At 50.7% G+C, this 26,861-nt stretch overlaps 1 protein-coding gene across 1 annotated transcript; it reads right to left on the reverse strand.

The window, feature by feature from the left end:
* Positions 1–32: 32 nt before the first annotated feature.
* Pxdc1 (PX domain containing 1) lies at positions 33–25,770 on the reverse strand. Its single transcript, XM_005355032.2, has 5 exons — positions 25,386–25,770; positions 11,010–11,101; positions 9,799–9,916; positions 2,958–3,069; positions 33–1,092 (listed from the first exon to the last, which is right to left on the reverse strand). Exons 1-5 carry the CDS (start codon positions 25,639–25,641, stop codon positions 975–977), a joined length of 696 nt encoding a protein of 231 aa, XP_005355089.1. The 5' UTR covers positions 25,642–25,770; the 3' UTR covers positions 33–974.
* Positions 25,771–26,861: the final 1,091 nt, after the last annotated feature.

Here is a 26,861-nt window from a genome sequence, read left to right on the forward strand (position 1 = left end):
CCACTCAATCAAAGTAGAACAATAGAGTTTATTTAATTAAAATAGATTAAAAACAGACTGTGTAAAAGAATTAGAATTTTCAATAATTTACTATTATTTACATTAGCAAATGCTGGTCGTTAGTAGACACAGTGAGGAGGCGAGCTCGCAGGACCCAGACCTTCCTGTGGTCCAAGCTGTAAGCTTCCCTTCCTCCCATCCCATCCTTCCTGATTCATTAGGGCAATTATGCCTCTGAATGCACCAGGGGAGGAACTTCAAGCACCCTCGGTGGTGGTAACAGTATCATAGCCTGGCAGAAGAACTCGGGTGCTGGCAGAGAGGGAACTCTTCTCTGGAGGAAAACTTTACGCTGGGTTCATATGCACTTTACAGTGCATGCTCCCCCCTCCCTGAAGCCGGTGCCCCCTCCCCTTCAGGGTTGACCCTTTGCGAACACTCCTTCCAGATGACCCCAAACCCCGTTTCCAGGGAGGAGATGTGAAGCAAACAAACAAAAGCCACACATCTCAGGGAAGCCCTGAGTCACTTAATATCCCCTGCCCTTGTGGTCCAGATCTTGGTGACTTATCAAAAATCCTTTTGAAATGCTTTGTGCCTTTTGACACATGAGAGAAACGTGGGAAGTCAGAACCATGTGACCAAGTGGAATGCTCCCCTCAAGTAGGCAATGAGAACAAGACCTGCAGGAACAGTGTGTCCCAGGAGAAGAGGCAAGCTGGCGGGCTGAGGGCAGGTAGAAGGCCTCTCAGAGCTACAGGATATGTGGTCTCCTGTCGCTGGAATCAGCCTAGGGATAGCCTGTGGACATCAAAAGCCCCCTGTGCCTCCACTTTCAGGACATCCAGGCCTGGTGAACTTCAGGACCCTGGGAGGCCCAGGCTGAGCAGCAGCTTTGGCCCTTGGGGCCACACAGTGGACAGCATGAGGACATGCAGTCAAGGATTGAGGCAGAGATGGCCCAGTGGAGAGGCTCAGTCCAAAATGTCTGTCTCAAATGGAACCAGGTGGTAATAGGACAAGTTGGTGACATAAGCAGCCGGGTCATCGCCATCCTCCAGCTCTGTGGTGAACTCGCCGCCGTTCTCAAACCTGAAACAGATGACAGAGGTGAAGGCCACCTTACAGGACCGCAGCTAGAGTCAAGGACACTGGGGGATCTAGGCTCTGTGGAAGGGCACAAGGGGATCAGTGAGATGAGGTCCTTCCCAGACACGCAGCAGACGCAAGGGAAGAACCCTGGATATACAGACTGGAAAACACAGGTGACATCGCACAGGAAGAGCTTCTGAGCTTTGGTGCCCTTGCAATTACTGTTCCCATTTGTTTCAGTGGGTCAGTGGGGTTCTCATTCTTCCTTTGTGGTGACATTCCAGCTCCTGTTCTGTGTCAGGCCCGTGTCAGCTTGGAGAGCAGCAGGGGGATGGGCAGATGTCAGCGATACGTCCTCAGGGAACAGGAGCTTGCAAGGACACCAGGAAGGGACAAGACAGGTGGCTTCCTATGGTCATGGAGGGAAACTCTACCTGGTGGCCAAGCCTAGTGTGATCTAGGCTGACTCAGGCTCGGAAGGATGAAAATCGTGTGGATATGGGGAGCTTACACTGTGTGTGTACAGCACCATCCTGAACTTCCCACCGCCTGCTCTCCCTTCATCACCCTCCTCAGACCAAAGGATGTCCTGAAGACGGGAGGAAAGAAGGGACGCTTGAGGAACTGCCAAAATGGCTCGGGACCAGCACTGCCAAGGGCCCTGCTGCTTCTCCTGTCCCACCTCCATCAGGCACATCACGCCCTCAGTGCTCACTCACTGGTGCCCACCTTCCTTCTGGGTCAAATTAGCACACTCTCTGCAGAGACTCCACTGAATGGCAGCCCCTACTCACAGCCCAGGGCCACATGATGAGCACCAAGTGCCACCAGCCTTCCAACCTCCGGGGGTTCACCAGCCTACTTCTAAGAGATTGATGCATGTTCTGGAGCAGTTACTGGGAATGCTGAAGAATTTGACAGAGGGTGTGATCTCAGAAGCTTGCCTGAGAATGTGGTGAGAAACTGTGTTGACAGAGTAATCCCCTGACCTGCCTAGCTACTAGGCATGCCTGGCCAAGATACCACGGGATGCTGCACCCATCACATGCAGTTCCTTGGAGACCTCTGGCTGTCAGGGATGGTGCACACTGAATGAGTGTTAATAGAAGTCTTTCAGCTTTGTGTAACGAGGTGCTGGTCAGGGACTGTCGTGGCAGAGAAGTCAGTTGGAGACCTTGTCACACCACCAGCTGCTACAGGGCCTAGGTCTGCCTCCACAGAATTCCCAGGGACACCCAGAAACAAAGCCAGTTCTCCTGTCACCCTGTCTGAGGACTCTGCTACCCCAGTGATTCACCAGGGAGCTGACTGTCAGGAGCCAAGCTTGCAGGTGGCTGTTCCTGCTGGCCACTAGGTGGCAGGCTCTCCACAGCACATTCTAGGGAGGAGCTCATTGCGGAGGTGGGGAATGCAGGCAACCGTAAGTGGCTTTTGGTTGTCCAGCTCTCAGAAATCAAGGCTCCTCTCTAGAATAAGGCTCTAATGAAGCACTCATAAACATATGAGACCACATGTGTGGCACAGCCCTAGCCCAGGAAGTGTAAAGGCATGAGGATCCTGGATCCTGGACCAGAAGATAGGGTTTCATATCTCAGAGTCAGCATGAACTAGATGCTGGAGCTTTGCAACGTCTTCAAAACTCCCCTCATGTCTCGTGACTGGGTGACTAGTCTCTCCCTAGATCAGTTAAGCAAACTCTCACCAGAATATGAGGCAAGCTTTTAAAATAGGAACCCCCAAACTGGCAGAGTCTGCGGCTATGTCCGTATTGGAATGGGCTGTGTCCATTCCTCCCCGTAGAGCACTGCACAGGCCACCAGCTTCCAACTCCAAGTATGAAAGCGCATCAGAAGCTATGTACTCACAGATGCTCTGTGGAGTCTGCGTCCAGGAGCTGGTCCTTCCCGTTGGGTATGCTGTGGTCAATGACTATTGTCTCTGTGTTTGCCAAACAAAATCCATTGGACCTCATGATTTCTGAAAACCAAAGCCATAATAAGGTAAGTATTCAGGAGAGATCAGCACTTGAGGTTTAGAATTTCAGGACTTATCATAGATTGACGGCTCTCAGCCTTGGCCAGAGAAGTTTCTTTCCGCAGTGAGCGAATGTTAATGCAAACTCATAATTTATCACAGAATAAGAGATGCTAAGTGCCTGTCCCCAAGAGGACATCTATAGCACCCTCTCCAAGGCTCAGGGAGAGGGGAAAGAAAGACTGTAAGAGTTGGAGGATGGGGAGAAGGGCGATGCCATGCTGTCTTCTATAACTGTTGCACCCAGGAACTCACAACAACAGAGGCTACCTGTCCAAGACTGGATCCATCAACACCTGTCTTGGGTGGGAGAGGGACTCCAAAGGTCCCGCCCCTTCCTGAGCAACTGCAGGGAGTTAGTAACGAGAACCATGGAAGGAAAAGTGATAGTCCTCAGAGGTGTCAAGTTGCTCTTGCTCAATAAACAACCTCCCACCCATGCTCATGCCAGCAACTCTAATTAAATAGAACGTGTCATTTTAAAAAAACGTCATGAAAATAGGAGGGGGAACTGTAAAGAGAAGGGGTTCTGAGTGGAAGGGAGAGAATATTGGGTGACAAGAGAGAATATTGGGTGAGGGGACCATACAGCACATGTGTGTGCGTGTGTGTGAAACTGTGAAATAAAACTTTAGAATTGAAGTTCACATCAATCTCCCCCTCCCCCATCACCCAATGTCCCTAGTTCTCCCTCCCACTGCCCGGAGAATCCTTCTAGGGTTCAGACAGACAGACTAAGGTGCTGACACCTGTGCCCAAAGGGGCAGTGTGTGTCTCCCTGAAGGAAGATCCTCTGGCTTTCCGAGCACCTTCCCACATGCCTGTCCCTCTGGGTTTACAGTGGAGGATGATGGGAAGTGGGTAGAGGGCTCAAGCTGGAGGCAGGATCTATATATCACTGTGACGTGTGACATCACCGTTTTCCTGACCTGTCTGACCTCAGCCCTAGCTGAGACAGGGTTGGCAACATCCACATCCTGGTTAATCCTAAGCATCAGATGAGAGCGACCTGCTGGCTTTGCTTGATAAAATCGTATATATACATTAAGATTTCTCCCGTATTCGCAGATGTGGGTTCTTTAGAAACATCAACAAACAAAAGTGACTTCCTGTTTCTACACCAACTGTTAGGTTACAGGGGCTCTCCTATGCCTGGAAGGGCTGAAGTGAAGGGTTGGTGGCAGTCCCTAAGCTGGAGGTTTAGCCTGCAGCCTCATGGCCTTGAAATTCTTCTTCTCCACGGGACACCTCCAAGATTGCATTTGAGAACCTCTAAGGATTTACCTAACTCTATCTAGTATCCCATGATGCCCTGGACCCCATCATGGCAAACAAGCATCCATTTAGCTAGACACACTCTCTTTGAATAGCAAAGCTTATGATGTTCAAATCTCTAACGCAAAATGGGAAAGAGTTTCTGGACTCTGCACCCATCCTCCCTCCAGGCTTTAAATCATCTTTAGATCGTGTATAATACCTGGTAATGTAAATGATATGTAAATCACTATTATAATGACCGAGGAGAAAGGACTATGCTCGATCGGTAGACATAGTATTTTTCCCTAGTATTTTGGCTTACGCTTGGTTGACTCCACAGATTCTGGACCCACAGAGGCAGAGAGCTTACCATGCAAAACCCAGAAAGGCTTGGCTCTCTCTCTTTTATCTACTACAGCCTTGACTCTTCAGAAGGGACTAGGTGCCATCTTGGCCTTGGCTCTTCCCCTCTCTGTGAGACTTGCTCATCTCTGGTCCTTGACTCTTAAGCAGCTGAGCTTCATTCTCAGGACCACCTCTGTTGGTTCTCTCAAGCCAGGCTCTCACCCTAAAATACATGCTTAACACATACTCCAGAGAATGGGTATGCTTAGTTTACAAGGTCGTATCCTCACACTGGGGACACAGCTGCCTTTAGCCCCTCCTCTCCTCCTGGCACACACAGCCAACAAGAATATCTCTCCCGTCTTAAGGGTTAGGGGACATCAGATGCCTTTGTTTCTAAAGGATTATCTTAGTCCTCTCTCCACCTGACCATGGTCTAAATTATTCCTGAGTATAGAAATTGGCTTTTCCATGAAGAAATTATTACTTCCTGTTTATTTATTTTTAACCTTTCTAGGCACTCGGTGTTCCATTCTGCAAACTCCCCTCCATATGTGGAGAGTCAGGGAACCAAAAAGAATAAAGAAAACTTGTTTTCCTCCTATCACAAAATTATCGTTCAGTCAGTTTCCCAAGTCCTCGCTGAAAAGGACGTGGGGCTTTCTGGAGAAGGAGCTAACGTGTGCCGTGTCTCCTGTAGCACTTCCCAGTCAGTCACACTGGTGAGGGGGGCACTATCCATTTCTGGCTTCTTCCCCTGCCTTCTTCCTCTCTCTTCCACCTGGGAAAGACGCTACAAACCACTAAGGGGTGGGTCTGGGAACTTGGGCCAGCTATATTTCTTTGTATGAAGAACAAAGGGAAGATGCTTAGCCAATGAGCTGTCAGACTGAAAACCAGGGAACCCCACAGGAGTTCCGATTCCTAGCCTCCCCACTCAAAGGGTGAGGCAGCAGTGAGCCACTTTCTTTATTGTTCTGATTAACTCTGACCCAAATCTGTCTGTCTGAGGAAGTGCAGGCAGCCCCTGTGCAGCCTCCACACCGCTGACTGACAGCCTAGGTCTCCTTCTCCCACCCCTTTGCCAAGGGAATCTGGGCTGGGGAAGGGATCCTGGAAGTTCAGATAGATGTCACTCATGCAAGTCACGTCTGTACTTCTGTACATACTCCTGGAGCTATTGGCATGTCTAATGTATACTGCAGAGTCCAGGAAGTACAGTCTATGCTGGTCCCTCCAGAATAGATTTGGAACAAGTCACTCCTCAGCTGTCTATGACAAAGAGCCTTTGGGAACATAAATGAGATCTAAAGCTCCCAAGGCCAGTTGGGCTCTGAGGACAATAAGTATATTGGCCTCCAGTCCCTCAGAGTCCCGCCCCCAGGTCACAAAGGGATCCTGCTCAAATTACTAGTATTTCACAAAAGATAATCCCGGAGAAGCTCTTGGTCCCTCTTGGATCCCCAACTTCACCTTCATCACTCTGAGCCATCAGCCCTCAGGCCTCTCAACACACAGCATCTGTACTCCTTTAATGCAGCCATCCCAGGCAGGCTCGGAGAGGGGATGGCTCACTGAGAAACAATAACACAAAAACAGGTACCACAGCAGGCTCCAAACCTCGCCAGATACACGCGACCCTCCTATACCTGTGCTAGCTAAAACTGGAACAAAGATTCTGAAACAGTTTATATTTTTATCTCCTCCATTCTCTTAACAAACAGTGTCTTGAGAAGAGCTATGACTTCTGAGGAATTATTCAAAATTTACAACAAAGACAGTCTAACCCTAACACGCATCTAATTGAAGGGGCCATCAGTTTAAAGTGACCACTTTGCTAAGAATTGTTCAGTGGCACCCTCCCCAGGCACTGTCCACCCACTGAACAACGGCTTGAAGGGGCGGTTACTCTTGGGCCAGTCTTCATGGGAGGGTGAAGCTGTAGTTTGAATGTGAAATGACCCCCCAAAGGTTTGTGTGTTTGAACACTTAGTCCTCAGCTGGTCATGCTGCTTTGGAAGGTTGGGAATCATTCCGGAAGTGGGCCTGGCTGGAGTGAGTCACTAGGGGTGGGCACCATGACCCCCAGGCTATTTTCAAACAAACTTTATGAATTTCTTGCATGTCAGTTTAGAACCCACAACAAAAAACAAATCACTAAGTAGTTTAATTTTTGAAGTCACATCCCTAACTCCATCAACCCTGATGAAAGAATCAAACTCAAGGCCTCAAATACGCTAGGCAATGGCTCTGTCACTGAGGCATACTCCAGACCATAAAAATATTTCTGTGTTTGTATTTTGTAATCCAGGTAAGCCATGAGGACATAGACAGGGCTCAGACATGTCCCCCAGCGGCTCCCCTACTGTCAGCACTTTATGCAGGGTCCCTCATCGCATCCAGGGAACTAGCCCTAACTAGGTGGAGCTGAGGCCTCTGTTTCCTTGGAGCTGCAGTCACAGCCTCATTGCAGAACACTTAAGATCTGTGCTCTCTCATGCTTAATAAACACTTAAATCAACATAGGAGAGGAATGCTTAAGTCTGAGTGGTCATCTTTGAGGAGGACCCAGAATATTAAAAATTTTTTTCAACACAACCAATATCTAGTGCCATCTGGTGGAGCCCTCACTACCTACAGCCTCAACATTCAAAGAGAAAAGTCTGGAGGCACAGGGTCCTGGCTCAGTAAATCACCATCCCAAGGGGCGGGGGGAGATCTGTTCCAACTCTATAACACCCACCACCTCCCAAATGCCAGAATGCATGAAGAAACCCCTTAAGAGAAGGGAAGAAGGGTCAGGGGACGTCTTGACCATCAACTTTTATTTCCTAAATGGATAGAATTGACTAGAATGGCCATGGATGGGCAGAGCTTGCCTGATGACTTTTGAGGGTCACAGTACAAACAATGACCAGAGTCCAAGGGAGGAGACTCAGGGTGTGGAGATGATGCAATAAGATTAAGATTCATCCGCCAGTCAGACTTTAATCTGTCTAAGATGACGAGAAACCTGGGCTTGCTTCTGCCGGTGAGGCTTTGAGAAAAGCACTAAAAACAGTTTGGGGGTCCTCCTGTAAGCACATGGGGTGAACTCTGGAGAGATAGAGAGTCAAGGTCATGGGTTCCTGGGAAGCCAGAACTCCTCAGACTCTGGGCCTCCTTCTGAGAGCCACACCCCCAGAACACACCCATCCATAAAGGCACTGAAAAACATAAAGTGCCCACAAGGGAACAGTTTAGTTTCCTCAAGAAGATTCCAGTGCTTCTGAACAAAGAACTTCAATAGAAATCAGTGGTTGCGGGTAAGGGGAGTGGGGAGAAGGCACTGAAGAGACAGATGGATCAGCTGCAGTTGAGAGCAACTGTTGCTCTTGCAGAGGACCTGGTTCGAGTCCCAGCACCCACATGGTGACTCATAACTACCCATAATTACAGTTCCAAGGGATTCAGTGCCCTCTTCTGGCCTCCATAAGTACCTCATGCATGTGGTGCATAGACATATATGTAGGTCAAATTTTTACACATATAAAAAAGTCATAAAAAAAGGAAATCAATGTGGAAGCCTTTGCAGCTTGTTGAATATGTCTGCTCCCTCACTGGAGACAGAGCTGACAGATGCTGCCCGCTTCATACACTCCAGGTAAGATTCGTGCCCTCCGGTTCATATTAGGAAACTCCGGCTCGAGGGAGGCCTGGTTGTTCTGGGAGCCAAAATAGGAAGGCTAGGAATACTGAAGGGTAGAGAGCCTCAGAAGTGGAAGAAACCCATAGAAGAATTCCAAACAGTTCACTTAGCAGGAAGCTATCCCCCAGACTGCCGCCTCACATAGCAACAACCCCACAGCTACAGGTCATTTACAAATTCCCTTCTTGCCAAGCCAGGGTTCCCAAACCAGTGTCCAGCCAACACTTTCCATTCAGGTCCACCAGTGCCTAAGGGGCAGATTCCCAATCCCCCTGCCTCATTTCTTCCTACTCATTGTCCCTCCCTGGTCATTTCTGAGGCAGCAGCTCATTTTGCAGAGTCTCTGGAGCCAGGCATAACATCTCACGTGGTCTGCTGTCTCCAGGTGCACAAGAAGAACAAGATCCCTGCCCTTGTAGGCTTGGACGCTGCACCTCTGCCATGAGCAAAGGTCACTAGCGAGTTCTCACACAGCAGCAAGGACCCCTCACCAGTCCTTGAAAAAACACATAAAAACAAACTTAAAGCCCCAGGTGGCATCTGCATTCATCCCTTTAATTCCACCCCATTATTTTCAGTCTTACAGAACAAACACATGGTGATGTAATCATGACATCATGATATGATCATTACATGATAAAATAAAGCAGGATGGGGACAGGGGACTCCTCCAGAGGCAGCGCCTGAAACTCATCTTGCCTCCAGGTCATCCTGAAGCCGTGCCCCACCCCTTTAAGGGTTCTTCTGTTCTCTTTCCCATTTGCCCCAAATGATGAAATGGTACAACACACAGGCCTAGGACTCTGCACTGTTCCCACTCAGACTCAAGAGCAGAAGCTTGTCCATGCACCACGGTAGGCAATCAGAGCCCCATTGGACAGCCAGTGAGACGTCAGAGCCTGTGGAGCCTGTAGGACAGACATCAACCTGGACAAACAGCCTCACCTCTTGCGATCAGCTGGAAAGAAGGTTTAGAGGTTAGGTCCCAGTTACCAAGGGGCCCCTAGGCCCTCACACCGTCCACAGTCCTTTAAGATAATCCAAACAGCCCAGATGGACCACCCACCCTGTACACTCAGCCATATCTAGGAGACCTCTCCCACCCCAGGTCCTAGAACCCACCCATCCAGCTCATCCCTGCACACAGCTGGCATTAGCATCCCTATGTGGTAAAGACACCACTGCACCGTCACTCTGTCCCTGCCAGTCTCCCCTCCTTCCCTTACCCCTCTCACAGGTGGCTTTGAGCATCTCACTGAATGCCCTCTGTTGTTCCAAAGGGGGAGGCTGAGCCCGCCCACCAAAATGCCACACTGGAAAGACCTTGCAACCACCACAGCCACCCAGAGCAGGTTCTCCCACGCCTTCACTGTGGCTCTTACCTGATATTTTGACAGGACTTTGAAAGCTGGGTTGAATTTTATGGACATTATCATTTTTTAACACCTGATCCAGAGGCGATCTTTCAAAGAAGGTGAGTACAACCTCTGACCTAGAATACTGGGGACAAACACAGTCATTACTAAAGATGAAAAGCTCTCCACAGTAGGTCCCATGTGTGTGCTGGGGTGGGGTTTGTGCACAGAGGTAATCCCAACTGATATGATGCTCAGAAGGCAATCCCGGGCCTGTGCAGGGGCTGGTTGATGGCCTGTGCCCAGTAAGTGGACCACTGTAGTTTCTTGTTTACAAGTGGCTAACAGGCAAGCCTCTGGCTAGGGTGGGTGGCTTTGCATATAACTGGTGGATTATACCCAGCTCTGTTGTAGGAGGCTGCTTGTTCGTTCCCTGCTGCTCAGACTGGAAATAACCACATAGAAACGGTATTAATTAAATCACTACTTGGTCTATTAGCTATAGCTTCTTATTGGCTAACTCTTACATCTTAATTTAACCCATTGGGCAAGGTTCTGGCTTGTCTGTTCCCAGCAGCAGCTACATAGCATTTCCCTGAATCCACCTCCTTTCTCCCAGCATTCAGTTTAGTTTTCCATGCTTAACTATATTCTGCCCTGTGCAGGCCCACGACAGTTTCTTTATTCATTAACCAATATAAGCAAACACATACAGAAGGACTTCCCAGACCACAGCTCCCTCCTGTACTATCAGCTTGGTTGCTTCTACTCAGCTTGGTTGCTTCTACTTCCACCATTTTCCCGTTGGGAAAGTAGAACCTTTAGGAGCTAAGGAGTTCTGCCTGACCCTTCAGATGGATTCTTAGTTCTTCACATCAGCCTCACAGGCTCAGTGCGTGAGTTCCAAGGAGACAGAACTGAACACTGCGGCTGCCAAAGATGCAGACCCTGTCCTTGGCTTCCTGGTGCCCGTTTTAAACCTAACAGAAAAGCAAGTCTGAGGTGAGGAAAGAAAGAAAGGGCTCCTGGCTGCTTCCAGAGAAGTCCTGTTTCCTCCTGCTTCACACCTCAGGATTCGAAAGAACCCGGTAGAGCTCACAGACGCCTTCCTTCCCTTGATTGTCTGCCGGGACACCTAGTGGGAATGATACGCTGAGTGAGATGCAGGGACCTGTCTTTAAGTCTGGTTGGTGATGGGACACTCTGGCCTTCCTGCCCCACCTAGATGCCTCGCTCACCTTACATGGCATGCTGATGACTGTCTCGAGCAGTTTCTCAACCTCGTTGAGCCTGGTCTCTATGTCTTGTGCTTCCTTGATGGCAAGCAGTCCTAGAACAGAGCCAGAAATGGCCAGGTCAGAAAGGCGAGCAGCCAATGATGAAATAAGCAACCAGATACACAACAAGTATGTCCCATGATGAGGACACCTAGGTCATCTTCCACAGCAAAATGTCCTGCTCCTATGATAGAAATGTCTCAATGTTTCCCATGGATTCTTAAAACCACAGATAGACCCAGACCCCAAAAGATAAAAGTTTTATTCTACCATAATTCAGCCCAAATCACATGCCTAGCCATAGCTGTTGCTTTCACAGTTTGAAGTGAAATGGAAAAGCTACCATGAATTTCACCTCCATAATTTTACAGACAGGCAATGCCCTCTACAGTAGATCTTAGCTACCTCAGCCTGCATTTGTAGGGTTTGCTTTTGGGTTTGGTCTCCTTTTGCAAGTGAGACTATTCACCTCTTCTCTTGCGGCTTTGTAGCTGCTTCTCTTTGTGTGCCCCAGTGGCCAGCATCACCAGTCTCCCATTCTATGGCCAGCATTAAGCAAAATGCGGGAGGGGGGCATAGGACCCTGAGTACTGAGATCCCAAGACAGCTGCTACTGATTGGTGGCAGGGTAGCAAATGCAGAGTGCAGACATGAGACAGGGGGACCCTTCTCATCTCAGGAGAGTCAGGGTGGCTGGCTTAATTCAGCATGCTACTCATAGTGGCATGTGATTTGAAACTTGGGAGCTGTTTGTTTTGAGAACTTTTGGCCTAAAAGAACAGAAAACCAAGCCTCACATAAGTGGAGACTCAGTACTCATTCAGCCTTGTGTGTGCCAAGTGCCAACCTCTAAGGTCCTGAACTACCTACCCCTCCCCACGGTGCACATCAGTGTGACGTGTGACTCTGCTGCTACCGATGCCACACATTCCAAAATGACATTGGAAGGAGGACAAGGGTGGAAGATCCCCTGCACTGGGACATTCTGGGGCCATACCACCAATGCCTGCACACAGCCAGAGCTAAGCCAGGGACCCCTCGGTTGCCATCAGCATGACGGCTGCACAAGAAGTGGGTGGCCCAGAACCCAACAGCCCTGATATCACAGGCAAGGACTCACTCATCCAGTGCCAGCTGCCCAGACCACAAGGCCTGTGAAAACGGAGCCCATATTTAGGCAAGTCATCTAAATGCAATGTTCAGAAGGGGAAAAGATCTCAAAGAAAGCCCATGTGGGCATGAGTCATGGCCCTCCCCAGGAACCCAAGCACCAGTGCTTGTTATGGGCACCACAGAGGGGGCACCACAGGCTCTGACTGGATGTGGGGCTTTGCGGTACTTTATTTTTAAAATCTTATAGCTCAAGGCCATACTTGGGAGATGTGGAGTTTTCTGTCTCCCATAAGCAATACAAACGTAAGACTTCCCACTTTAGCTTCCCCCAACAGCTTTGAAGGGATGGAATTACGATTCCTTTGTACACTAGCTTTGTCCAAGACTCTGTATGACCAGAATGGCACAATCCCCACAATCTGCAACCGAACCCCAGAGACCTAGATCCCAGAACTGTGGCCAATCCCCGAAAGTTTATCTCAGATTCTGGTTTAGTTTTGTTCAAAAAAAGTTAAAGTGTTAAGGTTTCAGGTAACTGATCATCTAGATCAACAAGCATGATCAAAATAACTTCACCAGAACACATAGTTCCTGGGAGCTCCTACCAGATACAATGGAGAAGGCATTTCTGAAAGGCTAGCCTAGGCTATCCCTAATGGCCACATGACCCTCCAGGTATGCAAGTACTGCTACTTGTTGATAGCATTTTTAATCGTCTCTCTCCTCCCTCCCTCCCTTCCTCCCTTCCTCCCTCCCTCCCTCCCTCCCTCCCTCTCTCCCTCTGTCCTCAGCCACCCACGCCATAGTTGGTCAGTCATGGAATGTGAAAACCCAAGGTGACAGAGTGGGTTGTGACTGCTCCACTGGAAAGCCTCAGGCTTCATATGCACTGCATCTGCACACATTCAAGGACAACACCCTGGACATCACCAGAGAAAGGGACTGGGCCACCCTCCCCACTTCCCAAGTCCCACCCTAACCCTGTCTGTTGAAGAAAGGAAAAGAAAAGCAGAAAACACCAGGTGGCAGAGTTCCTGAATGTCTTCTCAAAGCTCTGGGCTCTTCAAAGAGAGAAATAGAGAGTCATAAGAGGCATGCTGGTGTGTTTGGGGCACAGTGTAGCATGAATGACAGTGGTTCTATAAGAGACATCACCTAGAAACAGCACAGCTGGTGTCTATGTACTCACAATGTTCACACAATGACAGAAATCAATGATACCTTTTTCCTTTCTCACGATCATTAGGAGAGCTTGGCTGTGAGCACATGAGGATGAAGGTGTGGGGGGTGTGGCTGTGTGTGCACATGAGGATGAGGATGCAGGGGGTGTGGCTGTGTGTGCACATGAGGATGAGAACGCAGGGATGTGTGGCTGTGTGTGCACATGAGGATGAGGGTGCAGGGGTTGTGGCTGTGCATGCACATGAGAATGCAGGGGAGTGTGGTTCTTCAAAGAAGCAACGCCATCCTCTGGTTTCCAAGAACTGCAGTCCTAGACGGGAGTCCGTTGCACTGACACAGACCTACTTCCACTCTCTGAAAGTGTGGTTCATAGGAGACCATCCTCCTGTACAGCCAGTGTTCAGCCAGCCTACACCACTTTACAGGCAGAAGCATCCGTCTGGATTCTCAATGAAGGAGCTTGATTCTAGCTCATTAGCTGTGATGCCAGAGCCCTGGTTAAATCTGTTTCTCCTGGTTGGATTTACAACCACCAACGGAGAGGCAAATACACTCTGCTCTAGCCAGCATAGTGATTTGAATGAGAATCCCCCAGATAGGCTCAGATGTTTGAACACTCATCTCTCAGTTGGTGACACTGGGGAGGGTTAGTAGGCATGGCCTTGTGGGAAATATGTCGCAAGAAGCAGGCCCTGAGAGTTTAAAAACCCGCACCATTTCTCGTTCTCTTCTTGCTTATGACTCAAAATGTGAGCTCTCAGCTCCCAGCTCCTGCTGCGTGCCCACCGCTCACTGCCATGCTGCCCTAGCCATTTTGGGCTCTGGAGCTAAAATATCGTCTAAGCTCTCCCTTCCATGAGATGCCTTGGTCACTGTTTCATCACAGCAAGAGGAGATCAGCTAATACAATCAGTCTTTCAGGGCAGCCAGATTGCACAAGGAAAATAGAGAGCACCCAGTGAACCGTGAATTTCAGATAAATGAGGAGCAACGTCATAGTAGAAAGGCTGGCCTACTGAAAAGATGGCCTGCTCTCTGTCAAACACGACCTTCATGCCCTGCACTCTGTCTTTGCTATGACCCATTTTCCTGGCTGCAGAAGAGAAAAGCACAGGCACCCTTCAGGCCTCTAGAAACAGCTGCCAGCACGTTGGCCCTGCTGGTTGTGACACCAGCCCACCTTACCAATTCCATGCCTTGCCAGTTCTCATAGCTATGGGTTAACACTGAGAAACGGGCCCTGCTGGCCAACAAGTCTCCAGTGCCCACAGGGCAGCCTCGGCCACAGTCAGTGGCACAGTAGCATTCAGACTACAAAGCCCTTCAGGCTAAGTTGCATCTGCTTCCTCAGACCAGTCTTTATGATTCTGAATGAGAACCAAGTGGTGTGCTTAGCAAAAGTCACAGGGAGAGACATCGAAAGGGGAAGGAAAGCCTGTGAGAGGCTCACATGCAAGCTCCGAAACGCCAGGCAATCCTCTCAGGAGCTGTCTTTCGGCAGTTAGTTCCCCAGGCTGGCTCCCCAGGAACGATCAAGTTGGCATTAGGTTGGCTTTCTTAAGGTGCCTCATCCTGTCTCCAAAAACCACTCTCGCTTGAGTGACAAGGAACACTGACCCCTTAACCAGATGATACGGCAGCAGCTTTGCAAAATGGTGGATTCCTCTGTGTTTGCCAAAACTCTCCTCACAGCAATACAGCCTGAAGACCATTGCTGCAGTTACAGCCCTGGGTCAAAGAGCACAAACTCAAGAAGCAGGAAAGAGGCACCGTTCAGCACCCTGTCCTTACCCTTATCAGCCCCGAAGCCAGCAAAGCATGGATGAGTTACTACCTGGCTTCTGTCAGACAAACCCCAAAGCTCACAGTGCCCTTCCCTTCAATCATTTTAAAAGTGTTTTTTCTATCAAAAAATATTTTCACATGAAATAAACACACACACACATACGCACATGCACACACACATATGTGTGCTCACGCACACATGCACACATCCCCCCCCCACCCACCTCCCTCCACTCTGGGACCTCAGCGCAGAAAATGAAATAAATATCCCCCTGGAAACTTCTTGCTTCATTCTCCTGGGGTTTCTTAGTTTCACAGCTGGTGGGCTCCCAGAACTCCTGCAGCCACCATGGTAATAATAATCAGACTCTCCGAGCACCATCTATGAAAGGTGGAGTTCTGAGAGAAGTCTTCCTATGGGTTTCTGCTTTGATCTTCAGGGACAGGCGACAAGTGCCATGGGTCTAAGCAGCGTGGCACTAGCACAGTACACTATCTGCTCATATTTGCATATTCTCCTATTGCACCTGCTGAGTTATTTCCTTGGAATTTAAGTCCTCTGGCTCTTAAAGTCTTAGGCCGGCTCTTCCAAATCTCACGTGTGTTTAGTAAGTCACAATTTCAACTTTACTTTTTAATGTGCTTAGATACAATAGCTTTACAGTATCTGATACTTCTGGGTTTTATACTCCAAGTGTTATTAGTGGTTTAAGAAAAGTCAGCCTCAAGCTGCCCAGAGGCCCTTCCCCCTAAAGGGCTTTAGCCTTGCAAGGAAAGAACCGAGAATTTGTGCTTAACTGATTTCATTAAAAGCAAACACCTGCTCCATCCTGGAACCAAAGCTAAATGAAGCAAACATAAACAATTGTTTTCCAAGTCATGTCTAACATGGATTTGCTAGTAGGGATTGTAATGGTCAGTACCTCAGGTGGACAAGATAATTGTGAATGTGTACAGATGCATTCAAAACATAAAGCCACATTAGGAGGCTGTAGTTCTATAATTAGCCAGCAGAGGGTGACAACACACCGCCTAAGCCTAAGGAATTCAATCACAAACTCACAGAAATTACACTTGCCCACTATTCAACATGGGGGAAAAATTGACCCAGAAGGCTTCACAATCCCTGAAATTTGTCTGATTTCTGAAAAATTAATTACTCATATAAGCTCAACTTTTAAAATTTACCAACACATAGTTTGTGACACAAGAATTTTACCCAAGTTTAGCACAGTTAAAAGCTTGAAAAATTATTAACAATGTGATATATAAACTTCAGCAAGCAATTTACATGATATATAAAAACTCAGGGGCTAAATGTTGACCTGGTTGAGCATAGTGGTACATTACTTTAACCCTAACATTCAGGAGCAGAGCCAGGCCTGGTCTACACAGGGAATTCCAAGCCAGCTAGAACTACATAGAGTCAGCCTAGAGCTGCTCCCACCCCCACCCCACCCCTGCCCACAGCCATGGAGGTGGCTTTATTCCTAAAGGGCTTTGGCCTCACAAGAAAAGAACAATCTGTGACTGTTTTATAATTGGCTGCTTTTGGCAGAAGTAAACACTTACTCCTGGAACCCAAACTGAATGAAGCAAGCACAAACAAATCTGCTTCCTAATCTCCGAAACCTGAGTCTGAGGTCCCAGGTTTCCGTTAAACAGAGCTTGGTCTCCACACTTGCTACACTGCCTCAGGCTTCCTCTGCAGAAGACTTGTGCTAGGTGGGGGATGGGGCGCAGTGGGGCTGAGGGTGCACGTCTAACTCGAGTGCTTCTGCAGAGGAATTCTGGTCACAAGAGCAAGAAGCGGCAGAGGTCAACAGAGAAGCCCATTAAGGAATGTCCACGGCCCACAGCACCAGCCTCTCTCCAGCGAGAAGACGCTTTCTGACTCCCCCCACAAAGGACAGCCCTGGGGGAAATTTTCTCTTGGGGCCAGACAATAAGCTGCATTGAAATGGCTTTTTGCCCATTTAACAAATGTGCCCATCAACACACTGCATACAAAAGTGCAGGGCTCTCAGCAGCATCCTTTGGGGCTGGGGGTTACTAAAAGCCTGAATACACACGTATTTTAGAGACAACATACTTCAAAAAAAAATCAGCAATTTCTAAATATCTATTTTCTTTTCCTCCTTCCCTCCCACCCTCCTTCTTGCTTGTCGGCTGGCCTGCTAGGGATAAACCAGGCCTTGACCACACAGGCAAGAATTCCTTCTACTTGTCCGGAACACCAGCCTCTAAACAAGGCTCCTGTGGGAGGGTCTCAAATCCTGGAAAACAGCAGGGACTCTTTGCTCAGCGCAGTCGCACAACATAAGTGCATGGCACGCACATGCACACGTGTGTGTGTGTGTTGACACAGGGCAGAGAAGCCCTGCACACCAGCTAACTGGTCACTGGAGCCCTAGCACAGTGGACTCTGGCTGGTGGGCATGCTCCTCCCTTCTGTCCTATAGGTCTGGGCACAGCCAGGCTTACGGGAAGGGATCACAGAGGTAGAGGTGAGGAGTGATGTCCCATTCAGGGACCACAGAGGTGGAGGTGTCCCTCCACATCTCTCACAAGATAAAAAGCTGGACCGGGGACACAGGAGAAAGAAGCAGAAGAGGTGGAGCCAGAAAGAAATTTCCCTGGAACCCACAAGAGGAAGCTGCTCTTCCTTCCGGTTGGTTCCAAGGCTTCCTGCTCCCTGCAGGGGCCTCCTAAAGGGACCAAGTGTTTTGTTTTTCTCAGTGGAGGAAAAAAAACGCATTTGAATCCAAGCTTGCTGATTTTTTCCTGTTCTCTTAATCCCTCCTCTCTGTTCATTATTCTTCCCCAGCTAAAGCAAAATTCCATTCCTAAAACTCAGGCGGTTTTCAGAAGCCATTCATGAGCCAGGCGTGGTGGCACATGCCGGTAACTCCAGCGCTTAACAAGCCGGGGCAGGAGGATATTAAATGTGACACCAGCCTGGGCTACAAGGTGAGACCCCATCTTAACAAAACAAACAGAAAACTCATTCAGTTGGCCATTCCTTTCCCCTGTGCTGGAGAACAATCCCAAAGCCTCCTTAATATGCTAGGCATATGCTCTACCACTGAGCTACCCTACCACTCCCCGCCCCTGACAGTCTGTCTTAAAGGCACAGGGGACCTGCCCATTTTCACCTCTCCACACAGGAAGGGCACACTGTCTAAAGTTCACAGACCAGAGGTCAGGTGATGATGTGGCCAAAACAGTGGTAGGAGCCCTGCCTCTCCTGGACATTTGTGTTGGCCACAGGCAGTCAGGAGGCAATTGCTGGCCCCAGGAGAACACAGAGCAGGCACCTACTCACCCTAGCGGGAGGAGGCCTGAAGGATGAGCAGATGTTGAGGGTGAGGGAGGGACAGAGGGAGGAAGGAGTATAGAGACCCACCAGAGGCCGAGGCTGGGGAGGGGTGGAGTGGTAAGAGCTGAGGGGCAGAAAAGAGACCACGGCCTCCCAGGCAGGTTCTGGCGGCAAGCACCCCACAGGCTTGGCAATTCTGTTTCTTAGAGCGACTGACGCACACACTTAACCCAGGATTCCTCAAGTCTGACCCACACCAAGCAATAAATACTAGTTTGGGAACCAACGAAGCCACAGGCCCAATCAGTCCCACTGAGGTAAATGCTATATTCTCTCTCTCTCTCTCAGTCAGGGCAGAGTCACTGGGCGGGTGGGGTCGCACCTACAAAGGGCACTGTTGGGAGCATGAGTAGGCTCTTAGGTGGATCAGCCTTGCAGGACGCTGGTGGTGCTGGGCACCAGGCCCCTCCCCTCCATTCTCCTACCTAGAGGCCTTTTATTGGGGTTACTGGGATCACTCAGGGCATAGGATAGACAGCTGGAGAAAGCCAGGCACTCCACGTGTCTAGCTTGGTGCCGGGCACTTTGTGGCTGTTACTCAGTGGGGCTCAGTCACACCTTGTCTCACAGATGTTCTTGTAGCTAGTCTAGCAGGAATGAGCCACCAGCAAGGAGAGAAGGGGAGAACAGGGAGGGTGGCTTGGAAGGCCAATTAGAAAAAAATATTTGCATGGACTGCCACCATGAAACTTATTACTTTGTATGCTAAATAGAAGGGGGGCAGAAATACCAAGCTTTGAGGATCAAGCAGATTGGCTGAAAGCCGTGGGGCAAGCAGCAGGTGACAGAGCATGCAACTCTTCCCCTCCCCCCCACAATACTGTCTAGGAGCAAATGAGGTGCCCTCCTATGGTGACCTGGCTGTGTCCCCTGCTTTGCCACCCAATCTCCCAGGCCCCCAATGTCCTCAAACAGAAAACAGGAACGGTAATGGTGGGAACCAGACACTATGTGACAAAATCCCTTTCACTCCCTTCCTTGCCCTGTTCTGTCCAAGGACTGAGACATGGTTTCCTCATCAGCGAAGGGGAAGGAGACTTCGGTTCTCCGGACAAACAGGAAAAGGAGTTTGCATGTATCCATTACAAGATGTGGTCTCTGACCACCTTCACCCTAGTTGGGGGTGGGATGAGGCACCAGCCCTCAATGTCATCAGCACAGTTAACAGCACCTGAGCTCACATATCAGCGACCCGGCCTCATTCAGGAGATGCTGTAGCTGCTGGGGATGAATGGAGCTCAGGACTCTGGCTACTCTGGCCCCTCCTCTTCCCACCAACAGAGACAAAAGTCAGATCTAGGGCTCTCAGGAGCTCTTCCAGACTGAGAAATGACAAAACACAGCCCTTCAAGTGACGGCAACTAAAACCAGCCAGTGGACGCACAGTGTGACCTGAACGTGCCGAAGACGAACAAAAACGGCATTAAAGCAGGGCTGGGAGTATAGCGCAGAGTGGGTGCTTGGAATGCACAGTCTTGAGTTCAACCCCCGGAACACAAAACAGAAAAACACGATACCCGTTTTGCTGTGAAATGGCAGTGCCAACACATGACAGTATGTGCCTTCAGTCTACTGTCCCCAGCCTGCTGCTGGCCCAGGAGAAGGCGCCATGGCCTAGACTTTCACCTTTGAAGATTCTCAAGCAAAACACAGGCTGACTTGTGCCTCCCTGCCAGCCCCTTGCACCCTCCCAAGTTCAAGCCCACACACCTCATTTGCAGCAAGCTGAGTTCTGTGGAGAGGCACCACAGGCCTCATCTTTGAGTCTCTCTGTATCACTGCCCACGAGTACCATGACTACTCTTATTTCCAACTACGCACAATGCATGAACAGATTTCCTTTTACTTCTCAAACATTCTGCCAAAACAGACAGCAGAGAACTCTCAGACCCACACTGATTTTTGCAATGGAATGATCTAAGTTCCTGGAGGGCAGCCTTGGGGCACAGGGTTGGGGGTGCCTTGCCTATGGGCTTACAGTGAGGCCCAGTAGAGACATAGAGGCAAGTATGTCCTTCAGCAACTCATGGTGAAAAGCTATAGGTGCAGGCCACTGGACCAGCTATCTTAAGTTCTAACTGGTTCCACCTACAGATGGAGAAGACAACCCAGGTGTCATGGTTATCCAAGGCATAGTACAAGATCTATGGCATGAAATCAGGGAAACAGGAACCAAGCACAGCCAAGAAATCATTTATGAAAAAAGAAGAGAGCTGCCAGGTGGTTATGGCACACTCTTTTAATCCCAGCACTCAGGAGGCAGAGGCAGGTGGATCTCTGTGGGTTCAAGGCTAGCAGTCTGCAGAGTGAGTTCCAGGACAACCAAGGCTACACAAAGAAACCCTGTCTGGGGGATGCGGGGAGAAAGAAAGGGAGGAAGGATGAAATGAAGGAACAAAAGAAAAGAGTCCAGGATATCAGAGTGGAGCCTGGTGTGGGTAGCAGGACATGGACCTGGGAGCAAACACAGAACAAGGAAGAGAGGAGGAGTAGGTAACCCAGGAGAGGACGGATGAGGGGTCCTAGACATGGAAGAGTCAAAAATACGTGAGTGAGTCAGAGGAGCAGTAAAAGTGCCCGGATAGGACAGCAGGATGGCCCCGAGGAAGCTCTACATGGCATTGTGGCTGCAGCAAAGGTCAGGGGCAGCATCACACCACCCCAACATCAAAGGCCAGGCAGAGGTGGCAACTCCATGCCCTGCTCTGCTTCCACACCTGTATGGAGCACACTTGCTGAGAAAGTCAAGCTGGGTGCCTCTGGGTGGCGGTTGGCACATCCATCAAGCACCATTTTCCCTGTTTGGTAGTAACATCCAATTTCTCCCTGATGTCCAGGTGAGGGCAATGTGACGGTGACCTGGGGTAGACCTTGGGAACTGAGCACATGTCTATGGCGTGGGAGTCAAGTGCTATATCAGTGTCCAACCCTTCCTGGTACAGTCCCAGCTGTGGCTTTCACGTCTAGGGAGAGGCCATGTCCTGAACACTGAAGATGCTCATCACTGGTGATGAAATTAAATACAGCAAGGACAGAAACGCTGTGCACAGGTTCGCATTACAAACTGTGCCACTAAATGCCAGGTTCCAGGCTGGCTGGCAGCCTCAGGCAGCATCTTCGGCTCAATTATCCCCTGAGGTGGCCCCACTGCAGCGCAGGGCAAGCCCTGTGTGAGAATTCTAGGCTTGTGCTATGTGCCACACACCAAGTGTGAGACACTTGCAATGCCTCCATGGCTCTCTCTTCCAGGCCAATCAGTGTCATCTCCTTCTCGCACCTGCCCTGTTATGCCTGGCTCCAGCAGCCCTGCCTCTTGCTCTCCCTTGCTCTATTCCATCTTTCTCAGTGGCATCAACTAGAGCTCAACTCAGATCAAATCAGTTCCCTGGCCCAGAGCTCTCGGTGATGATGGAGACCATGACTGATCACCATCTGCCCCTCTCCAGCCAGTGATCTCCTTATTACTTGGCGATCTTATTTATTAACGCATTTCTCCCAACCAAAATGTAAGAATCAAAGAGATAGGTCACAAGGTTTTAGTGGTTGTCTTCTCGTTTTATTCTTCCCTGCACCTGTGCGCTGCCTGGCAGCCAATATGTGACCACATAAATGAATGCCAACCCAAAATGCAGTTACCCAAGACTCAAGCTCACCTGGCCACCTTGAAATAGAATCTGCAGCAGCAGAGGTAATCAGGCCAGCTCAGATGTCACAGATCTGCAATGGGTGCTACTAAAAAGAGGATCAAAATACTCCAAGAACCTCAAATGGTCGACAGGAAAGTTTTGAACGTTTTTGCTCTCAAATGCAGACCTTATGTGTGAGAAGTAAACAAAGCGGGAGTTCTCACTCTCACAATCTGAACCAGTAGGTGATACACACGACAGAGGACTTAAACACAAGACACAGCTCCGTGATGAAAGGGCAGAAAAGTAAGAGGGGGGAACCACTGTGGCAACACAAACATAATGTCCACGGGAAGCAGCTCAGCCACCTCCTCTCCCAGGGCTGGAGGGCAACACAGCAAGAGGTGGTTATTTCAGCCCTAGGTTGTGAGGTACCATCCTACCGAGAGTTAGGGTCTGGAGAGACTTGGTTTGGTGAAGAAGCGATACATGACAGAAGCAAGACAGGTCCTGAGATCAGCGCTACTCTAGGTCATGTAAACAGAAGGCCAGGAAGGTAAGGTAGTGGGCACTGTGTCTCCGCCCCATGCAGTGGCACCGTATCTCTGCCTGTGTCACCAGGACACATAAAAAGGTCATGGATATCCATCAAGCATAAAACCACGGAGGGACAACAAAAGTCCAATTTTCCCATCTAAAATCTCTCTCACAGCAATTCTGGGGAAATCAAGGCTGAGGGCTTGGCACCTCTTCAACTGCATGAAGATTCAGAAGTTCAAGGTAGAACCATGGCTGGCCCACTGTGTCAGGAGCTCAGCCTAGACAAGGTGGAGCCATGGCTGGCCACTGTGTCAGGAGCTCAGCCTGCCAGGGGCAACCCAGAGACCCCTTTCCTTGGGAAGCTTCTCTAATAAACTGAGGACACAAACCTAACTCAGCCTAGCAATCTAATAAATACTTGAGAATCTGACCGACTGGAATTCAAATACCAGCTGCATACCTTTCATGGTTGAAGCTTGAAAATCCAGACAATCTTTTTAATGCAAATAAGAAATTTGCATGGAAACGAGGTAGAATCTTCTTTTGTCTTAGGGATGAGGTGTTTTGCTTGGTATAAGACTTCCCTGAACTTGAAGGGATCAAAGAAAGGAAAGGGGCCTTCCTGGCTTTGTGAAACAGAACTGGGGTGGTCCTAGGGAGGAATCACGCGGAGAAAAAAGAATCAGAACGGAGCATGATTCCTGGTCACTCCTCTACTGCTCCCGGGATTCATCTTTATTCCGTCTAGGCGCTACTAGCTGGACCCTTGGAAGAGGTTTCCGTCAGATAAGAACAGCCACCAGTGGCGGACAGTTCTAATAGTCACATAGCAGGCTGTCAGAGACTCCCTTCCCTCCAGTCACGGGGACTCACCCCAGCTGCCCCTGCCACTCCATCACCCCATCTAACCCCCACTTCTGTGCTCTCCTACCCTTTACACACTTGAAGGCAGCTCCCATAGGCCTCGTTTTACTCTTTGAAGACTGCATGGGGACAGTCAAGCACCTGTGATTCCAGTAGTTTGTATAAATGATTCCAGAAGTTTGTATAAATGCAAAAGAGACCAGGTGAACAAGCGCCGTGGTTTCCTCCCTCCCGACCGCCTTAGGGAAGGCCTCTCCACCCGTGACTCCACACAGCGGTCACACCCCTTCCCACACCCTCTGTTCCAGCCACCCTAGCCAGAAGAGAGAGGCTGGCCCTGATGGTAAAGTAGTATAGACTTACTGTCTACAGACACTACTGGGCTTTGCTTTTCACTCCTCACAAAAGCCCCAGGGCAATAGGTACTCTCGTAGAAGTAGACCTGGTTCCAGTTTGCCTGGGGTAACCGGAGTTCTGAGACCAGGTCAGAGGGACTGCCTGGAAGTTCAACTAGTTTATGGCCTGCTTTGTTCCAGGAGAAGCCACTGAGTAAACCACAGAACCTTTGTTATGCTTTCCTGATCAGACATTCATTGAAAATTTAACAAATAGCAAATTTGAAACAATAAAAACAGGTCCAGTCTTGAAATGGCAGGCTTGTCAGTGTGGCCTCCATACTCGCAGCAGGCTTTGGCAATCTGTGCAAATGATGTGTCTGCCAGGGGATGTGTCATGAGAATGGAGCTAATTATCCACAAAATCCACTCACGGGGTGGGGCATATCACCAGGGGGAACGGAGGTTATCTCAGACCTTAGCTAGACAGGCGGCGGAGGAGGTGTGTACTGGCTAACCTTGAGTAAAGTCGCTCCAAGCTGCCCCAGAATCGCTGCTTACTTGGAGGACTCTGAAAAAAAGGTTCGTGGATCTCGGAGCCCCGGGAGGCCACACACACTGGCCGGAAGTCTACTCAGAAACCATCCAACTCTCCTGTCCGCAGCTAAGTGTCCCACACCTCATTCTTCCCGGTCTCAACCAAGGCCTCTCTCTGGTTTCCTCCCCTCTCCAGTCCCTTTGCTGGCAGTAGGAAAGGGGAAGCCACTGCTGTTTGAGAAAACAAGAGTCACAGCCAACCAGGACCGTCACAAGGCCGAGGAGGAGGCGGCCGTGGCTAATCAAATCCGAATGCGGACCCAGCTCAGGGGTGGGGACCCTGGGTTGGCCCGACAGATGCAGGCGGGGCGGTCTCCTCCTAGGAGAGGTGGGAAAAATTGCTGCGTGGCACTTCATGCTCAGGCTCAACTGTCCTGGGGCAAAATAGGGTCCGGGGCTCTCCCAGGCAGGACCCCGGCAGCGATCGTACTCAATGCAATCACCCAATTCCGACACTCTATAACTGTCTCTACTCTCTTCAGCAAACCCACTCGAGCCGCCACTGGTTCTCCATAGAGGGGAAGGTGGCTGGAACCCAGTAGGTAGCTGTCAGTCCCGGGTGTCGCCTCGCAAAACTCTGCCTTCTTCAGACTCATTCTTTGGGACAGTCGGGTGAGAGTCCTGGTGACCTCGTCCCCTTTCCCACCCATCTCATTTATCCTCCACGAGTGTGTGCCGGCTCCCAGTCCTTCCTGAACCACAGCTAGGTACCCTTCTTCGGGAAACCCGGGGTCTAGATGTCAGGTGCCAAGGGAAGAAACAGTCTCAGTTTAAGTAACTCTTCCCTCTCTGACTTCATTGCACTTTGACAGGATCTCTTCGCTCGATTCCTCCCCCAGCGCCACTCCCGCAGCCCGCAGCCCCCGGCGCCCCGTAGCCCCGGTGTCCCACAGCCCCCAGTCCTGCAGCCCCGCACCTTGCCGCAGCGGCGCGCGCGCCAGCTCGGGCCGGTCCTCGGGGAAGGCGTCGCGGAGGCGCTTGCACAGGCGACCCAAGTCTGCGAAGCTGCGGTGCAAGTAGAGCACGCTGCGGTCCGACCACTCGGTGCGGATCTCGAAGAACTCCTCTTCGTCGCCGCGCCGGCTGACGATGAGCCGGCGGATCCCGTTCACCCAGCAGCCGCGCACGAACATGTTCACGAGCGACGTGCCCTCAAACACCGCCGAGGCCATGCCGCGGACCGCGCATACCCCTGCCGCCGGGGGCGCCCTCGGCCCCCACCCGGGGTCCGCCTGGGCAGAGTGGTTCCGGGAAGTGGCGATGGGGTGGAGGGGGGGTCCTTCTTAGGACGCCGTCGAACCCCACAGTCCTTGTGGCGCGAGGTTGGTGCCCCGCAGATATGCCCCTGCTCCGTGCACTCTCTGGGGCGGCTGCGTGCGGTCCGCGCTCAGGGCGGCGCCGCCAGGAGTCTGTCCTGCCGCGCCAGCAGCGGCTTTATAAGGCACTTCCCATCGCGGGCGGCGCGAGCGTCTACGTCGAGTCCGGGCTGCGGCGCCTCCCTCCCGCCTCCAGCTGACCCGCCGCGGGCCCCGCCGAGGGCTGTCCTGGCCGAGCGCTCCACGCGCGGCGCTGCCTCCCCAGTCTGCCGGTTCCTACGCGAGGCTGGCCCGGCGCTGCCACGGAGACTTTCTTTCCTACTACTTTCGATCCTCGGGATTCTCCAGCCCGGAGTTGAGCACTCTGCCCGGCCCGCGCCGCGCACGGGTGAGATCGGCAAGTCTCTGGAGTCTGGAGTCCCCGGGCGGCGCCGCACTGGGCAGGGACGCGGGACAAAATAGCGCTGCAATTCGGACAGTGGGCCTGGTGCTGGTCCCCGCGCCCCCTCGATCTGCCCGCCCTGTGCGTGGCCTGGACCGGGACTCAGGCAGGCCCGCACTGTGTCCCCTCGGTTACCGGCGTCTCCGCCCCGAGTCCTCCAGCGCATTCCGGTCGTGCCTTAGCCTGGCGGAGGCCAGGGACGGCGGCCACACAGCAACCAGAGAAGGAGCCCCCAGGAGGTCTACCAGCCACCCCAAGGGTTGTCTGCCAAAAGGGCATGTGGGACAGGATTGTAAGGGACAGGGTCTCCCGGTAAAGAATGACTCCGGAGGAGCTTAGGAAGTCCAGCTGGTAGGACTGCCCGCTGAAAACACATGCACTGTGCGTTTCTTAGACTGTTGTCAACAGATAATGTCTAGCATTCAGATTTGTAAGTGGGTTCCAGAAACGCTCTTCTGCCCACAGCAGGGGAGAGAGACTAAGCCTTTACAGTGTTCTAGAAAGTCTCTAAAGTCCAATGTGGAGCAGAGACATTGATTGGAAGCTGGCAACAGGTCTTTCATTTGACCCTGATGTCCGTTGCCCCTCACCCCCGGGGAAAGGGTTATTTCGATCGCAGTTTTCACTGCAGAAA

The sequence above is a fragment of the Microtus ochrogaster genome, chromosome 16 (genome assembly GCF_000317375.1).
Source record: "Microtus ochrogaster isolate Prairie Vole_2 chromosome 16, MicOch1.0, whole genome shotgun sequence".
In the NCBI taxonomy this organism is placed as follows: domain Eukaryota; kingdom Metazoa; phylum Chordata; class Mammalia; order Rodentia; family Cricetidae; genus Microtus; species Microtus ochrogaster.

Excerpts from the sequence above, each read along its gene's own strand:
- Pxdc1 (XM_005355032.2), bottom strand. The coding sequence starts at position 25,641 with ATGGCCTCGGCGGTGTTTGAGGGCACGTCGCTCGTGAACATGTTCGTG. Across the intron at positions 11,102-25,385 it reads GCGCGCGCCGCTGCGGCAAG|GACTGCTTGCCATCAAGGAA; the intron begins GTGCGGGGCTGC and ends GCTCTGTTCTAG. Across the intron at positions 9,917-11,009 it reads TCATCAGCATGCCATGTAAG|TATTCTAGGTCAGAGGTTGT; the intron begins GTGAGCGAGGCA and ends GTTTGTCCCCAG.